Source organism: Xenopus laevis, chromosome 9_10L (assembly GCF_017654675.1).
Source record: "Xenopus laevis strain J_2021 chromosome 9_10L, Xenopus_laevis_v10.1, whole genome shotgun sequence".
NCBI lineage: Eukaryota > Metazoa > Chordata > Amphibia > Anura > Pipidae > Xenopus > Xenopus laevis.
The window spans coordinates 71,378,124-71,393,832 of NC_054387.1; the positions used below are offsets into that span (position 1 = coordinate 71,378,124).

General features: G+C 37.1%; 1 protein-coding gene across 1 annotated transcript in view; it reads right to left on the minus strand.

Moving 5' to 3' along the window:
• LOC108701843 (lymphocyte antigen 75) overlaps positions 1–7,218 on the minus strand; it is a 38,283-nt gene extending 31,065 nt beyond the window's left edge. Inside the window, exons 1-6 of the mRNA XM_041576282.1 lie at positions 7,138–7,218; positions 3,688–4,080; positions 2,711–2,778; positions 2,107–2,306; positions 273–433; positions 80–190 (exon numbers count right to left, since the gene is read on the minus strand). Coding sequence (XP_041432216.1) covers positions 80–190; positions 273–433; positions 2,107–2,306; positions 2,711–2,778; positions 3,688–4,080; positions 7,138–7,216 — 1,012 coding nt within the window. The 5' untranslated portion in view covers positions 7,217–7,218. The remainder of the gene's footprint in view (positions 1–79; positions 191–272; positions 434–2,106; positions 2,307–2,710; positions 2,779–3,687; positions 4,081–7,137) is intronic.
• Between the last annotated feature and the right edge of the window lie 8,491 nt (positions 7,219–15,709).

A 15,709-nucleotide genomic window follows, 5' to 3' on the forward strand; every position in this document is an offset into this window, starting at 1 on the left:
GAAATTACAGGGTAAAAGTCTGTATTAATATATATATATATATATATATATATATATATATTTAGCCTGTCCATATTACCTTGATCCCAATTAATGAACCTCAGAGGTGTATTGTCAGACCACTGCCAGCCCCCAGATGTATCTAGATGGTTCAGTCCAATCCATACAAAATCTGGAACATCTTTCTTATCTGACAAAGAAAAAAAAATAAAATTTGAAAATGTTATCAGGAAATGTATATAATTGTTAAAAGAAAATATTCTGTAACTTACCAGTGAAAACCTGTAGTTCTTCAGGGCTAGATATGCTCAGTAAATCAGCACCTTGGTTCTTACAGGAGATGTAGGCTTCCTTCCATGTCAGGCTGGAATCCATATTAAACTGGTAGCACCTCTTAGTCGTTACATTCTGTACCCAGCTGTCCTGACAGACACTTACTGTAAACCAATACATGAAAAAAAGGGTATTACATTAAAGGAGTTCATCTTTTATTTAACCTTTAGTATGAAGTGATATTTTGAGTCAATTTGTAATTGATTTTCTTTTTATATTATTTGTGTTTCTTGTGTCCAAATCATCCTAGCAACCATGCATTGATTTGAATAAAAATAGGAGAAGGCCTGAATAGAAAGATGAGTAATAACAGGAAGTTATAACATAAATATGTAGCTTTATAGACGTTTGTTTTTAGATGAGGTCAGTGACCTCCATTTGAAAGTGGGAAAGAGTCGGAAGAAAAATGCAAATAATTTAAAAAAAAACACTAAAAAATAAATAATGAAGATAAATTGAAAAATGTCTTAGAATTGGCCATTCTATTACATATTAAAAATTAGCTTAAAGGTAAACCACCTCTTTAATTCAAACACAATTATATTACCAGATTATGACATAAAAAGCTACAACTAATGTTATATAACTCATAAATACCAAATATTGGAAGGTATACAAAATGTAAAAGGCTTTTGTCCTGTAGACAGTATAATAACAGTTTGTACAAGCTAAAGCTCTCATGTTGCTTTCATCACCTTAAGCACCACTATGGTTGGTACATTTTCTCCCATTGGAGACCAGTCAGGGGGTGGGGCCATGGCATGGAGGGGTGGGGCCATGCTGCAGAGGGGATGGGGCTGTGCCACAGTGGGTGGGGGGGTTATAACATGGCGATTGGCCAATCACCATGTCAATCATGGGGAATCCTGATTTGGAAAACTGGACAGGAAGTTTTGTTTAAAATACCGAGCTGTCTGGGTCAAAACCAGACAGGTGGCAACCCTATGCACCACCCATGCTTTTTTAATTATAAATTATAATTATAAACTGAGTGCAGGTAGGCAATTTACTTTTTGTACAACAGAAAAAATATATATATGTAAGAGGTACAAAGTTAAGCACTACCCTAATAAAAAAAAAACAGTTCAGCACTTCCTTGCTTTTTGTTTTCTGTAAGACTGTATTTTCCAGGAACACTTCCTGCTACTGCATAGGGAACTAATGTGCACAGCCAAGGTAGGAACTTTTACATGATGCACCAGTTCCCATGTACAGGACTAAGAGAACGTTCCTGTTGTCTTTCAGTTAGTAATCCATAGCCTAATGTTTTACAAACTTATTGAAAACTGTATGCCACTGCAAACTAGTTCTATACTGTCTCCAGCACATACAGCCTATAGTGAGCTACAGCAGACAGACAAGTACACCTGCAGAATCTTGTATAGAAGTATATATATTTAATTAGTTTAGGAACTTTTACATGATGCACCAGTTCCCATGTGCAGGTTTAAGAAAATGTTCCTGTTGTCTTTCAGCTCCCTGCAATAAATAGAATTACTTCTCTGTTACCCTACTCTCGCACTCTGAATTAATTTTCATATGTGCAGCATATATATTGTATTTATATATGGTCTAGTAACTCACAGAATATGGCTAGACATGTAGAATCAAATCAAGTGTAGAATTTCTATCTCAATTATTTGTTGAGTCATCTTCGTTCTAGTTTAAAGCTTCTGGCTGACTAGTTACTAAGCAAACCTTGCATCTGCCCTTAAATTAACATTAAAGAGTTTTATATACTGATACCCTGGAAAAACAGAGTTGGAGTCACACTTGCCTGGTTTCAAGCAATATCCCCATTTTCCATCTGTATCGTAATTACTGGTGGTAGCACACCATTCTTGGGTGCCATTCACTTCCTTGACACAGTCATGGTGCCAGGTTTCATTTTGGAGAAAGGGGAATTCACAGGGCTTTCCAGCAGAGTTTCCTTTGTTAGTATATATTTCTGAAAAAGAAAGCAAAAATGCTACAAGTTACATTCACCTAAACAAACAAGATAACACATTTTGAAAGGCAATTAGGGATGCACCAAATTCAGGATTTGGTTCGAGATTCAGCCAGGATTCGGCCTTTTTCAGAAGGATTTGGATTAGGCTGAATCCTTCTGCCAGGCCGAACCGAATCCGAATTTGCATATGCAAATTAGGGATGGGAGGGAAATCACATGACTTTTTGTTACAAAACAAGGAAGTAAAAATTTTTCCCCTTCCCACCCCTAACTTGCATATGCAAATTAGGATTCGGATTCGGTTCGGTATTCGGACAAATTTTTTGTGAAGGATTCGGGGGTTCGAATCCAAAATAGTAGATTCGGTGCATCCCTAAAGGCAATACCGTAATTTAATTTTATAGTCATAATGTATGATTACCATACCATACCATACATGATACCTTTCATCTCCTCCTCCATCATATTTCCTGAAATGCAGCAGTCGTGGGGTGCTTTATGGCCAAAATTGTCATACAGCACATTACTCTGTCACAGATTATATTTACCAGAGGGTAGTTAAAGCTCTTCCCCAACAGAGTGCTCATGAGCTGTTATTTTAGAAAGTATTTGCTTTTTGTATACTGCTCACAGTGCTGCCATTTTAATTCAGAAACTTTAAAAAGTTATAAACAGTGAGTGGCAGGTGTTTAAACATACCTTACATGTACAAGTTTTCTTGAATCTGTTTCCATGATCTGCCCCTTCACATCACTTTGTTTTATTGCCATGCCCCTTTGCATCATCAGCCCACCACTACATTATCCTTCCGTGCCTTTATATTGTCAGCCTGTCCCCATTTAACTTTTAGGTTTATACCTTTAAATAGGTTTATAACTTTAGAGAAAACCTTATTGTTCATACTTCCTCACTGGGTTCACCCTCAGGCACAGCTCTCTATGCTCTTAGAATACAGGACACATAGTTGTATCTTGCTGTGAATGTTGTACTGCTTTTTTGGACAAATACATTTAAATGCGCACACAATTCTGTTCATGATTCTGTTTTTTGTACTTGTGTTTCATAAGTGAGCCATCATTTGCAATAAGCAGCAAGAGCCTTTCCAGTAAAGACTACCTCTTGTGGCAAAGGCACATGACAAGTCTGGATTTGATAACACATTTATAAAGAGTAGCTGTGCCGTGGGCGTGCTTTCTGTGCCTACTCAGCCTCCCCTATTTAAAAACCCATAGCTTACAACATTATAGTCTTGATTTGATTATTTGTGATGATTTCTAAACAAAGGAACCAAAAAGGAAACAAAAAAAAGTTGTTCATAAATATATTTTATGAATTTCACAAACAAGAGAAAAGTGATATACACATACAATAGTGGAAATTAACAAATAATAATTTATAAATACAACATAAAATTAGATACATACCTTGGTACAAATGATGACAGACGTTTTCTAAAGTGTTATCCCTTCTCCATGAATCAGTGGCTGAAAAGCTTGCAGTCACAGTTCCACCCTTTTCTGTCAGTCTGTATTCTGACGCCCCATATATAGACCCATCATGGCATCTCCACCACAGCATTAAGTGTGAGTTGCATGGAACCATTTTTAAAGGATCCTGTGGACTTGTGAGGTCAATTCCAAGGCACATCTGGGAGCGCAAGTGGAAGAGTCGATGGTTGGAGACCCACTTCCATAACGAGGCCTTATTTTCTGCAGAACAGCTGGCCATTGTGATTCGATTATTGTCGTACTGGAGGCATTTGTTTTGTTGTTCATGGCGTATGGTGAACAAACTTGCTATAAAAAAAACAAGACATTGTCTACAGAAGGTTTGCCTGTTGGCTCCAATAATATAGGAAGCTGTTTAGGCCCTTCTAGAATTTTTTATTTTTTACATTTTCTGTGCTACCAGAAAAGTAGCAGCAACATAATGGAGATTCATTACTGGTGAGCCAATACTGATACACCCTTTTACACCTTGTGTTGGATTATTTATCTGGCACGAGATGCAGAACAATGCCTGGGATGCAAGTGTCCTAGTACAGTAAGTATTACTCTCAGTAAAAGAAAATAAGTCACATATAAAAAAAAAACCATGAAACCTATATTTTTCTAAAAAATACTTGATAACATTAAGTAATAAGTAACATTTTTTGCCAGGCATGGAATTACTGCAAACTCTGCATTTAGCTGCTAGTAAAGAAGGCTGCAAAGGCTGCCCATGAGACCTATTGTTCTTGGAGCTAGGAGTTGCTGACTGCCAGAGGGAGGTGGTGTGGTCTCTCTAGTTGGTTGTTTTCAAGCCCCTCCCCTTGGCTCAAGGCAGGTATGAGAGGGGAGGAGATTAAAGCTTATAAAGTGAGGTAGAGGGGGAAGGGGCCTGATTACTTTTTGTTTTTTGTGTTTTTCCCACCCTCCAAACCCCTTAGGTTTTACAGGTTCAGATCTTCAAGAGGACAGAGTTCACAAGCAGGAGGGGCTGAAGGTACATCAGAACTCAAAGCAGCAGAATGTGGCAAGATATAAAAAGCACCATAGTGTGGAGGCTATGCCTAGGATAGTAGGCTTTGATCATATGATCAGGCTTGCATGGAAACCTGTGGTATGGACCGTGTGGAGAAAAGACCAGAGAGACCAGGGCAAAGGGCTCTGGGCTCATCCTTGTGGAATGCGGCAGGACAGAGAAAGCGCCAGAGGGTAGGGGCTATGCCCAGGCTAGCAGGCTGTAATCATACGGTTAGGCTTTTGCGGAAGCCTGGAGTATGGACCACCATGGGGCGCGCTGAGAAGAGAGAAACCAGGGAGAGCACGGCAAAGGGCTCTGGACTCCTCCTTGGTGGATGCTCTTAAAAAATTACATGTGATGTCAACTGGGCCACATTTGGTGGAGGGGACTTAATATGCTAAATGTTTAATAAAACTGTGACCTCTGGTCCATCTTATTTTCCACAAGTTTTGTTGCTCAGTCTGGTTATTTAATTAGTATTCATTGATTAAATGGAAATATTTGTGTTGCAGTGACAACAGATAGCGGCATAGAACATTTAGGGCTCGACTGTTTTGTGAAACTGCAGTGGAAAAACACTGCTGAACAAAAAAGCCAAGAAAGAATACCCATTGACATGAATGCATTTTGCTGAAAAAAAAACATGAAGAAAAAAACACCCACTGACCAATGCATTCTACTTTAAAAAAAAAAAAAATTCTGTCAGAACACATTTTGCTTAAAAAAAGTCAAAAAATGTCCAGTGACTTAGTAAAAATGACCACTAACTTCAATGCATTTTGTTTAAAAAAAAAAGCAAAAATTGCAAACTGTAGAGCTGCCCAATAAAAATAACTAAAAAAACACAAATAAAAAATGAAAACCCAGAATTTTACTCTTACACCCAGATGGTTGAACAGTTTTTTATTCAAGCTGGGTGGGGTAATTTATCATAGCAGGTAAGTTTGGGTCCCATCTACAGCTACAGTGATTAAAAATAGAAAGGTGCAGAAAAAAAATCACTAGAGGATTCCAGAATCCCCTTGAAACCATGTGCATAACCATTCGCATAAGAAAAAAAAAGAAAAAAATATCCCAAAGCTGCAGCTAGAGGTGCAACATTTATATAGTTACCCAGTATATTTTAAGGGAAAGTTCACTCGGAGCTACCCCCCAAAGTAAAGTTAAAATACATTTAAGAAGAGAAGAATCTGTATAGTTGAGAATTACTTAAACAGCGGGTCTCACTACTGGGAATATATTAGCTAAAACACACTTTATTTATTACAAATTTAAAATACACAAACATATAAAACAACTGGACACTAAGCAATATGTCAAATGGATTGATGCTACACCTAACATATTGCTGCTATGTCCACTTCTTTAATATGTATGTGTATTTTACATTTGGAATAAATAAAGTGTGTTTTACCTAATATATTCCCAGATCATTGAGGAAGAGCACAGCGGTGCACAAAATCACTAGTTCACAAATGTGGTACATTTTTAGTTTAAATTGATTGTCTGGTGATTGCACACTTTTTAAATAATTGTTTTTAAATATAAAGTAAAAGGCGACATGTTGAGACATAGAAGATATGTATAGTTGAACATATTCCCCTTGAAATATCCCTTTAAGGATTTTTCTGTCAAGGTGTGGGGTGTCTATAAAGTTGCATGTTGTAATTGAAAAGATATACTATGAGGAAGTGCCTGCTAGTAAAGGCACGAAACGCGTCAGTGGTGTGTTATATGCACTGTGCCAATGCTGATAATCTTTTAAATGTGAAGAAATAAAGAATGTGAAGAATTTTAAACGCATCCAAAAAGTGTCCGTGAATCAAGTCTGCTTTAAGCGAGTGGTGATTGCACACTGCCCATTGTAGAGGCTGTTTATATAATTACTCCAAAGAGTCATTAATGTGACACAATGAAATGTAATTGGTAATAAATTAGTCCTGTATATGTTGTAGTCTACAAAAGTTTGCTTTTGTAGGCAAAATTCAATAGAGAGTGAAGAATAGGGAAGGGTATTGTAGGATAGATATACTGTATATGGTTATATAGTTATAGAGTGGGAGTTTGAGTATTGCACATTAGATAAAGTTGCTTATATGTAAAGAAGAGTTTAGTAAATAAAATCTGGTTGAAAAGAGTGTAAATAAGAGTAAGGTTTGGTATATACAACCCATTGCAGATTGTGTAAGACATAACACAGAAGGATAGGTTAAGATGGTTAGAAAAAAGTCTGAAAGCCATTTGGAGAACTGGGTTGGGAAACAGTAACTATAGATAGTTAATGATTGAAAGGTAAAAGGGTAAGTAAAGCTGCTTAGGATAGGGTAATTTCCATGTGCATTCCTTACCATCCTTGTGGTCCTGTCTATAGGGATCTGCATCAGAACAGGCAGCTCTCAAGAGCAGAAATAGTAGCAGAACCTCCATTAAGGCTTCCTTAGATGGTCTGTTGCTCAATTGTGTAGTGCAGTGAAAGATATATGCTCTCTGATATGAACCTTTTACTGCTGGGGTGGGAGGGCTTAGTGACCCCGCAATATTAACCAGTCACAACAATTGTTACGATTGCTTAATCAAGATTTTCAGCATTCCATTTCATTTATCCTTTCATCTGCAAACCTTCCCAGTAACTCTTTATATCTTTTCCAAGATGGAAAAGGATATATATATATATATAGTGAATAAAGTACCAGCTATTGTAAAATATAAGGATATTATAAGTCACCGAGGAGTTTCATGACCATATAAAAGCACGAGGCCCAAGGCCAATTGTTTTTATACAGGTCATGGAACTCTCTGAGGTTACTACCAATATCCTCATATTTTCCAAAAAGGGGTAATTTATTTATTATAATACACAAGTTTTAGTGAGTCATGTGACAAAAATGACACCACTACTAACTAATTATAACTGATGGCATCACTAGTCACCATTTATAAGGACATCATTTACAAGATATCCATGGCTTTTGTGTATTATATATATGTATATTGTTAGAATGACCAAAGAAATGTGTAAAAAGGTGGGTTTTGCCTTTAATTTCTCCCCAATAGGAGATGAACTCTTCAAGACAGATATTGCTAAACAGGGAATGGTTTCTCTGTTTAAAGGTTTAAAGGATTTTGCTGTCTGGTCCTGGAAGCTATAAAATTCTGGAAGGAACAGGTAATCCATTCCAGTGGTCCAGTTTATATATTGATCTATTTTTTATATGCCATCAACTGTATTCCAAGTTGCCCTAGTGCAGTGGTTCCCAAACCATGGACAGTGTTGTACTGGAGGGTCCGAGGCCCACTGGGGCTTCCAACACAGGGTCCAACCCTCCCTCCGGGCCCCCCTGCGCTGCCGCAAAACCCCTCCTGATACCCCCTTACTGCTGTACACACCTGTTCTCTAAGTTGGGTTCGGGAGGGGGAGATCAGGAGATGGGTGTGGGTCTAAGTCGCCGGAGCCCACAGGTCAGCTGTGATAATATTTGGGGTGATTTTGCTGTCCTAGATATTAAAACTATGACAATGCCTGATACACCAAATATTTGTAATATTTCAATCAGTACTCATTTCATGCGCTTTACCACAGGCTGGATCTTAAAGGGGCCCTGGTTAAGGGTAGCTTGAACTAAAAATTAAACATATTTCACAATATGGGGTACATAATTGATTATTTAGAAATAAATGGCTGAATGAACAGGACTTTAGATGTTTTTGCACCTAAGCTCAGTTTAGCAACCTAATATATACATTTGTGCCTGTGTTATTATCAGTATCATCTTAAAGTGGTAAATGATATATTCCAGTAGCTGGAATACTGACAGGGGAAGAGGAGCCCACACAAAAAGGCAAAAAGTTTAAGTCTAACTCATTTTCAGAGGATTGAAGAGGCAGAGCACTTTACCCAATGTCACATTAATCAGAGTCAACTGACTTAACTAAAAAAATATTCATTTCCCAGAAGGTTGATAATACTAGACATGCTTTGCAGTAAAAAATAGAAATTTGATAGCTGGGGTCATCAAGGAGATACATAAAATGACTTTTTTGTAAAGCCCTCATGCTACTTTTCCTGTGCAACCTCTGTTCAGGGGACTGTTTTAACAGAAATATCTAGTCGTAACAGTAAAATCTGGGAACAAAAATAAAGGAAGAAATTCACACAAACTATACAGCACTGTGCCACAGCATACAGAGTGTTAATATTGACGCCACAAGTCTTAAGAACATTTACCCCAGAACCCACAGCAGATACTCTATGTTTATATATCTACATCACTACCAAAATAAAAAGGGGAGCTCCTTAGAAATCTATTGGACACTTGAAAGCTTAGTTTACTGCTTTTACATCTTGGGTTTTTTCTCAGCATGAACACAATAAATAAAAATGCATTTTGCCTATTATTTAAATTATTTAAAAAAACACATCACTTGGAGTGCTTCTCTGCCATGAGGTCCCTACTAGAGTACCCCCTGAACCCCCTCCCCCCCGAAGATGGCCTTACTGAGAAACATATGAAAGGGCTAAACTTGACAGTCGCCTTTTCAGTCCATATGGACTATATTTCTTCAATTTGTGTAACACTGTCTGACTCTATTGCTGCCCCTGCCCTGACTGACTAAAGTAAGTCAAGATGCTTAAAAAATAGAATATTAAAAAATAAAAATTACACAAGTGTATAAAATGTAGTATGAAAATATCTTAAATATATATTTATGAATCTCTGACAAAGAGGGTAATATTCGAACGTACAGGAACTCAAATTACACACACACAATACTGAAATGAAAAGGATTGATAAAGGAACCATGTTATATATATATGTATCAGGAGAAGATTGATGGCACACCACAGACAACTTTACATCAAAGTGTGCTTGGAGAAAAGTGGAGGTTTATTTGAGCAACGTTTCAGTTCCTCACAGGGACTTTCGTCAGGGACTCCCGATATCTATTTTTCTTGACCGGAACCCAGGCTTTGATTTCCGGGCAAATGGTGTGCGCACCATATATCTCCTATATATATATATGTATAGGACCTATTATCCAGAATGTCCAGACCTGGGGCTTTCTGGATAATGGATCTTTCTTTCTGAGAATCATGTACACAATAAATAATTCATTTTTTTTTTGGTTTTGCTACCAGTAAGGATTAATTATATCTTAGTTGGGATTAAGTACAAGGTACTGTTTTATTATTACACAGAAAAAGGTGAAAAAAAATGTGGATTATTTGGATAAAATTGAGTCTATGGGAGACGGCCTTTCAGTAATTCCTAATTTCTAAATAATAGGTTTCCGGATAACGGATACCATACCCATATATATAAATACAAATATGAATATATATATATATATATATATAATATATGCATATATTATAAAGTATAGATTAACTATTATATATGTTAATAGATAGTAGCAGAATTTTGCTACTATATAGTGCTCCTAATTTATACTGCACTGCCGCCCAACCTCCCTGTTATAGTGCCACTGTCAAATGTTCATTAGACTGGATCAATTTGGTTGGCACCACCAGCCTTGTTATAATATCAGCTTTCAATGCCTTTTTATTTTGAGGGAACACATTTTAGTTTTCAGGTTCATAGAAGAGCTTGAAATTTGCTTCTCAAGGGTTGAGGTGACACTAATGATAGAGATGAGTGTGTTACTCCTCTTCTGTATATATATATATATATATTTATAGGAAACTGCTGAGAGCCAGCACAACACTTATATTAATTTAGTATGCCTGGGTGCAATGTGTAAACAATGAGATAACTGTCCAAAAATAGCCATGCACACACAGGTCTTATGAAAGAAAAAAATGGTGTTTATTAAGCAAACAAGCGACTGACGTTTCGGCTACTCCACTAGCCTTTTTTAGAGTGCATTGGACAAACAAAAACCAACTATTTGAACGCAAAATTGTGGGGTATGACATCATCATGCGTCAGTGTAGGTAAGGCTGTTAATAAAGTTGCATACAAAGGAAAAACAAACAATCAAAAAATACAAAATAAAATAAAGGATAATAAAAAAAACACACAGATGTGTTTTTATTATCCTTTATTTTATTTTGTATCATACGTTTTTAGAAGTTTTAATTTTTTTTTTTAGAAACTGGAATGGAAACGCTTGAGAATGTAATATTTCTTATTAATTATTTGGAAGAGACACATCCAAATTGCCTTTCTTGGCTGTCACATTCTGTTATACTTTTTCTTGTTCTGTGTACACTAGTCAAAACCATATAATATAACTTAAATTGTTTAATAAAAGACTCATATTGATTAAAATCAATTCATCTAAATTACAGTTGTATTACATCTAAACTACAGTTGTAATTTGCTGTATTCTAAGGTATATACATCTTCTGAATCTTAAACATGGCGGCTCACATCCCACTTCATATTTAGCCCATTTGGTTCCTGAGTTGCTAAATTGAAGATCCACTTAACCTGCAGTTGTAATTATTTCTTAGATGTATTCCCTCCTCTGCTTTGTGGTTTTACTTTATCTATCCATTAAATTTTGCAAAATGCCTGGAGACTGTAGCGCTCTCACTCTTGGCTACTATTTAACTATGTTCGTGTATACGATTTATAAGTGTGCAGGTTGTGCATCCCACATATTGTTTGCCACAAGACATACATGTTAGTAGGTACACTGTAAATGTTGTATTACAGTTAATGAAACCGTTCATTTTGTATTCTTTCTCAATTTTTGTACTAGTAAATATTTTTGATTTATAAATGTGTGAACATGTTACATATCATGAAGCCCCATATCTGTAGGTCCCTACAGTCTCCAGCCAACTTGATTCTGCTTTCTGGCTTTTAAATTCACTTGGGGACAAAATTTGTCCCAAGGAGAGGGCCCTTCGACAAACATACAACCGTCCTTCATTATCTCCCTTAAAGTGGACATGTCACCCAGACATAAAAAGCTGTATAATAAAAGTCCTTTTTAACTTAAACATGAAATCCAAATCTTTTGAATTTTTATTTAAGCATTTATTACTGTTGTAAACTCATTTAAAAATTTCAGCTGTCAATCAAATATTGCCTGCTCCTCCCTCTATGACTTAGGCATAGAGGCGGGGCAGACAATTGCTTTCACTTTCCATTCAGCAATTCCTAGATGTCACTGCACTCACATTCCCCTTGTCCTCTACACTATTTAATTGTTTAACCAGGGCATGGGGATGAACATTGGGTCCCCCATTCTGGTGCACAAACAAGATTCTGAGATGACACAAGGCTTGTCTTAATAACAGTGACCACAAAATGGCTGCTGCCTGCTTGTTATAATTAGGAATTCCCAGATGGAAGGAAACAAGATTCAAATAATTTTAACAGTATAATTAAAGTTCATTTTGCTTGACTAACATGATAAAATAGGATTTGGGAATCATTTTTTGGGGTGACAGGACCCCTTTAACTTGCTATCATTATCTAGAGTTGATGTTTTTTTTTTTACCAATTTGCTTTATTTTACCATATTGGCAGCTATAGGAGGTAATGAAGGTCGGCTTATTTACAGATGTTTTCTATTTATCACTTCCCTCTCTCAATAATTTTGCTAATAATCTTTTTTCAGAGTTATTTTAAATGCGCTTTCCAAATCTTATATCCTCTTGCTAGGAATTGGTCTCACAAGCCTTTACAATAAAATCTGCTTCATGGCTACAGTATTCTTTTAACTTACAAAACTGTCCTGTGGGTACTCCCCTACATACAGGCTTAAGGTGACATGAATCTGCATGAAGCAAAGCATTACCTGTACATTATTTTCGATAAACTGTACAATTCACATTTAATAAATCACTTGATAATTCCAAATCCAAAAAGTGTACATTGTAATTTTGTTTAAGACCCTGTGAATTTTAAGTTTAAATCATTCTTATCTAAAGTGTTTAAAAAATGAGGGTCAATAATACTGGGTATAAAGAGACAAAATTAGTTATTGGGCCCTCTGGAACTCCACAGACAGGCCAAAAAAAGAAGTTAAATAAAAATTGGAACAAAATCTTTATTGACTAATCATCTCATAAAGCCTTTACAGACAGGGTTAGGCTGCAAAGAGATGTTCTATTAAAAACAGGAACTCAGAAACCGCAGCATGGTATAATTATTTTGGCAATTCAGCTGAAATCAGAAACTTCCTATCTGTAGCCAAGAACTAAAAAAAACACACTCCAGTCAAAAAAACACAACATTACCACTTTATTTAAATTATTATTATGAACAAATGCAATTTTTGGTAATATAAAAAAATTCAAATAATAAGAACACATTTAGAATATTAGATACAGATAATTACCAGTGTTCAAGCAGCAGTAGTAGCAGTAGCTGTAAGTTTTATGCTCCACAACTTGCCTTTCAAGTAAATTTACATGTACAAACAAATTATACACCTTATAGGTTTATATTTATAAACAGGAGTCTAAAAAGTGCAATTTTGGGTGCAAATCACCATTTCCCCCTCCATAATTCTAATTTACTTGCAGCACATGCTTCTCACGGCATAACTGCATTTGCACCTGTTGCACCAAAATGAATGCAACAGAGGGAAATGCGCTGTGGGAATAGCGCCCGAGTTCCCCAGCATCAACAGGTGCACTTGTATCTATTATTAATTATTTACACAAGTACAATACATTCTATAGTTCATGTTTTATTGTTATAACAACATTGACTTCAGTAGTGATCACATTAGCAGAAAGTACCTTTATTCTGCAGCAGATCGTGACTTTGCAGATTACTAATAAATACAATAATGGATCTTACACACGGGCGTTTTTTCCTGTGCTCCCCTGTGTTGCGATTTCTTCTGTTCAGCCGCAGGGGAGCGCAGGAGTAAAACACACTCAATTATTATGAAGGGGGCTGTACACAGACGCCAAACGCAGGTTGGGACGCAGCATGTTGCATTTTACCTGTGTTTGGCCCATACATGCGTCTTAGTGAGTACAGCCCCCTTCCCAATGTCTACTCCTGCCCTCGCCTGCGGCTGAACGGAAGAAAGAGCGCAACGCAGGAGGGGGCAAGAAAAAATGGCTCTCAAATCGCCGGCGGGATGGCACTTTTTTATTTAAGCATTTATTGCTGTTGTAAACTCATTTAAAAATTTCAGCTGTCAATCAAATATTGCCTGCCCCTCCCTCTATGACTTTGGCATAGAGGTGGGGCAGGCAATTGCTTTCACTTTACATTCAGCACTTCCTAGATATCGCTGCACTCACATTACCCCTTGAGTTTAGATGCATGTATTTTATCTTGAATTTTTCGTCAACTAAAGAAACATTATTCTGCCATTACAGATAAGTTTTGTTGTTCACACAAAATAAAGTTTTTGCTTCCAGTAATGAGGGTCAATAACACTGGGTATAAAGAGACAAAAATCTTTATTGAATAATCATCTCATAAAGCCTTTACAGACAGGGTTAGGCTGCAAAGAGATGTTCTATTAAAAACAGGAACTCAAACCGCAGCATGGTATAATTATTTTGGCAATTCAGCTGAAATCAGAAACTTTGTATGTGTAGCCAGGAACTAAAAAAACACACACCAGTCAAAAAAGCACAACTTACCACTTTATTTAAGTTATTATTATGAACAAATGCAATTTTTGGTAATATCTAAAATTTAAATTAATAAGAACACATTTAGAATATCAGACACAGTTAATTACCAGTGTTCAAGCAGCAGAATTAGCAGTAGCTGTAAGTTTTATGCTCCACAACTTGCCTTTCAAGTAAAATACATGTACAAACAAATTATATACCTTTTAGCAGTGCTGTCCAATTTCTCTGGTACCGAGGGCCAACATTTTACTGGTCTATGTGGTGGAGGGCCGATAATAGTAGTCAGTGTTGGCCACTGCCCCTTTTAAACCACACCCATGTTACCACAAGAACTTTTAAGATCATGTCCACATAAATGGTGGCAGCACACCAAAAAACCAAATGGTTGGTGCTCACTGCAGGGAAATCCCTCATCACTCATATGTGAAAAATTTAAAGCACGTTAAAACATATCCTTATATCAATATTCCTCATCCTCCCCTGTGGATAATACAACAACCCCCCAAAACATGATTAAACACCTTAGGGGCCCTTAACAACAATTTCCAAATGCTAACATCTCACAGGTAGCATAGGGCAAGCAGAGAATGTCACACACAAGCAGCACTGGGCAAGCAGAGTATGACACACACAGGGAGGGAAGGCAGAACAGAGCAGGAGACAGGGAAATCTATCATTCTACATACAGTGACTCAGTGCTGGTGCCCCATTAGCATTTTGAATAAGGTGTGAACAGTTGAACAATGTGGGCAGTTTCAGTCTGGATCTCAGGTGTGAACAGTACAGGCTTTAGGATATAAACAATAGAGGTGTCACACATGTGAATAATACAGGGGGATCACAGGTGTGAACAATACAGGGGATTAGTCTGAATTTGAGGTTTAAACAATGCAGGGGCCAGTTAATCTCTGTAGTGATACCTTTTAAATCTTAAATATGGTAAACAGACACAGCATGTGGGGGGCCATAGAAGGGGTGGCCGCGGGCCGCCAGTTGGACAGCCCTGCTTTATAGGTTTATATTTATAAACAGGAGTCTAAAAAGTGCAATTTTGAGTGCAAATCACCATTTCCCCCCATAATTCTGATTTACTTGCAGCACCTGCACCTCACGGCATAACTGCATTGCACCTGTTGCACCAAAATGAATGCAACATGTAAGCACGAACGCAGGTTGCGACGCAGTATGTTGCATCTCACCTGGGTGCCTACATGCGTCTTAGTGAGTACAGCCCCCTTCCCAATGGTTTTCATGGGACAGTCCTGATTCCTGCAGCTAAATATGAGGTTGATCTATTGGACAGTGCCAGAGGGAGTGAGGTTAGGCAGATCACGGCATTG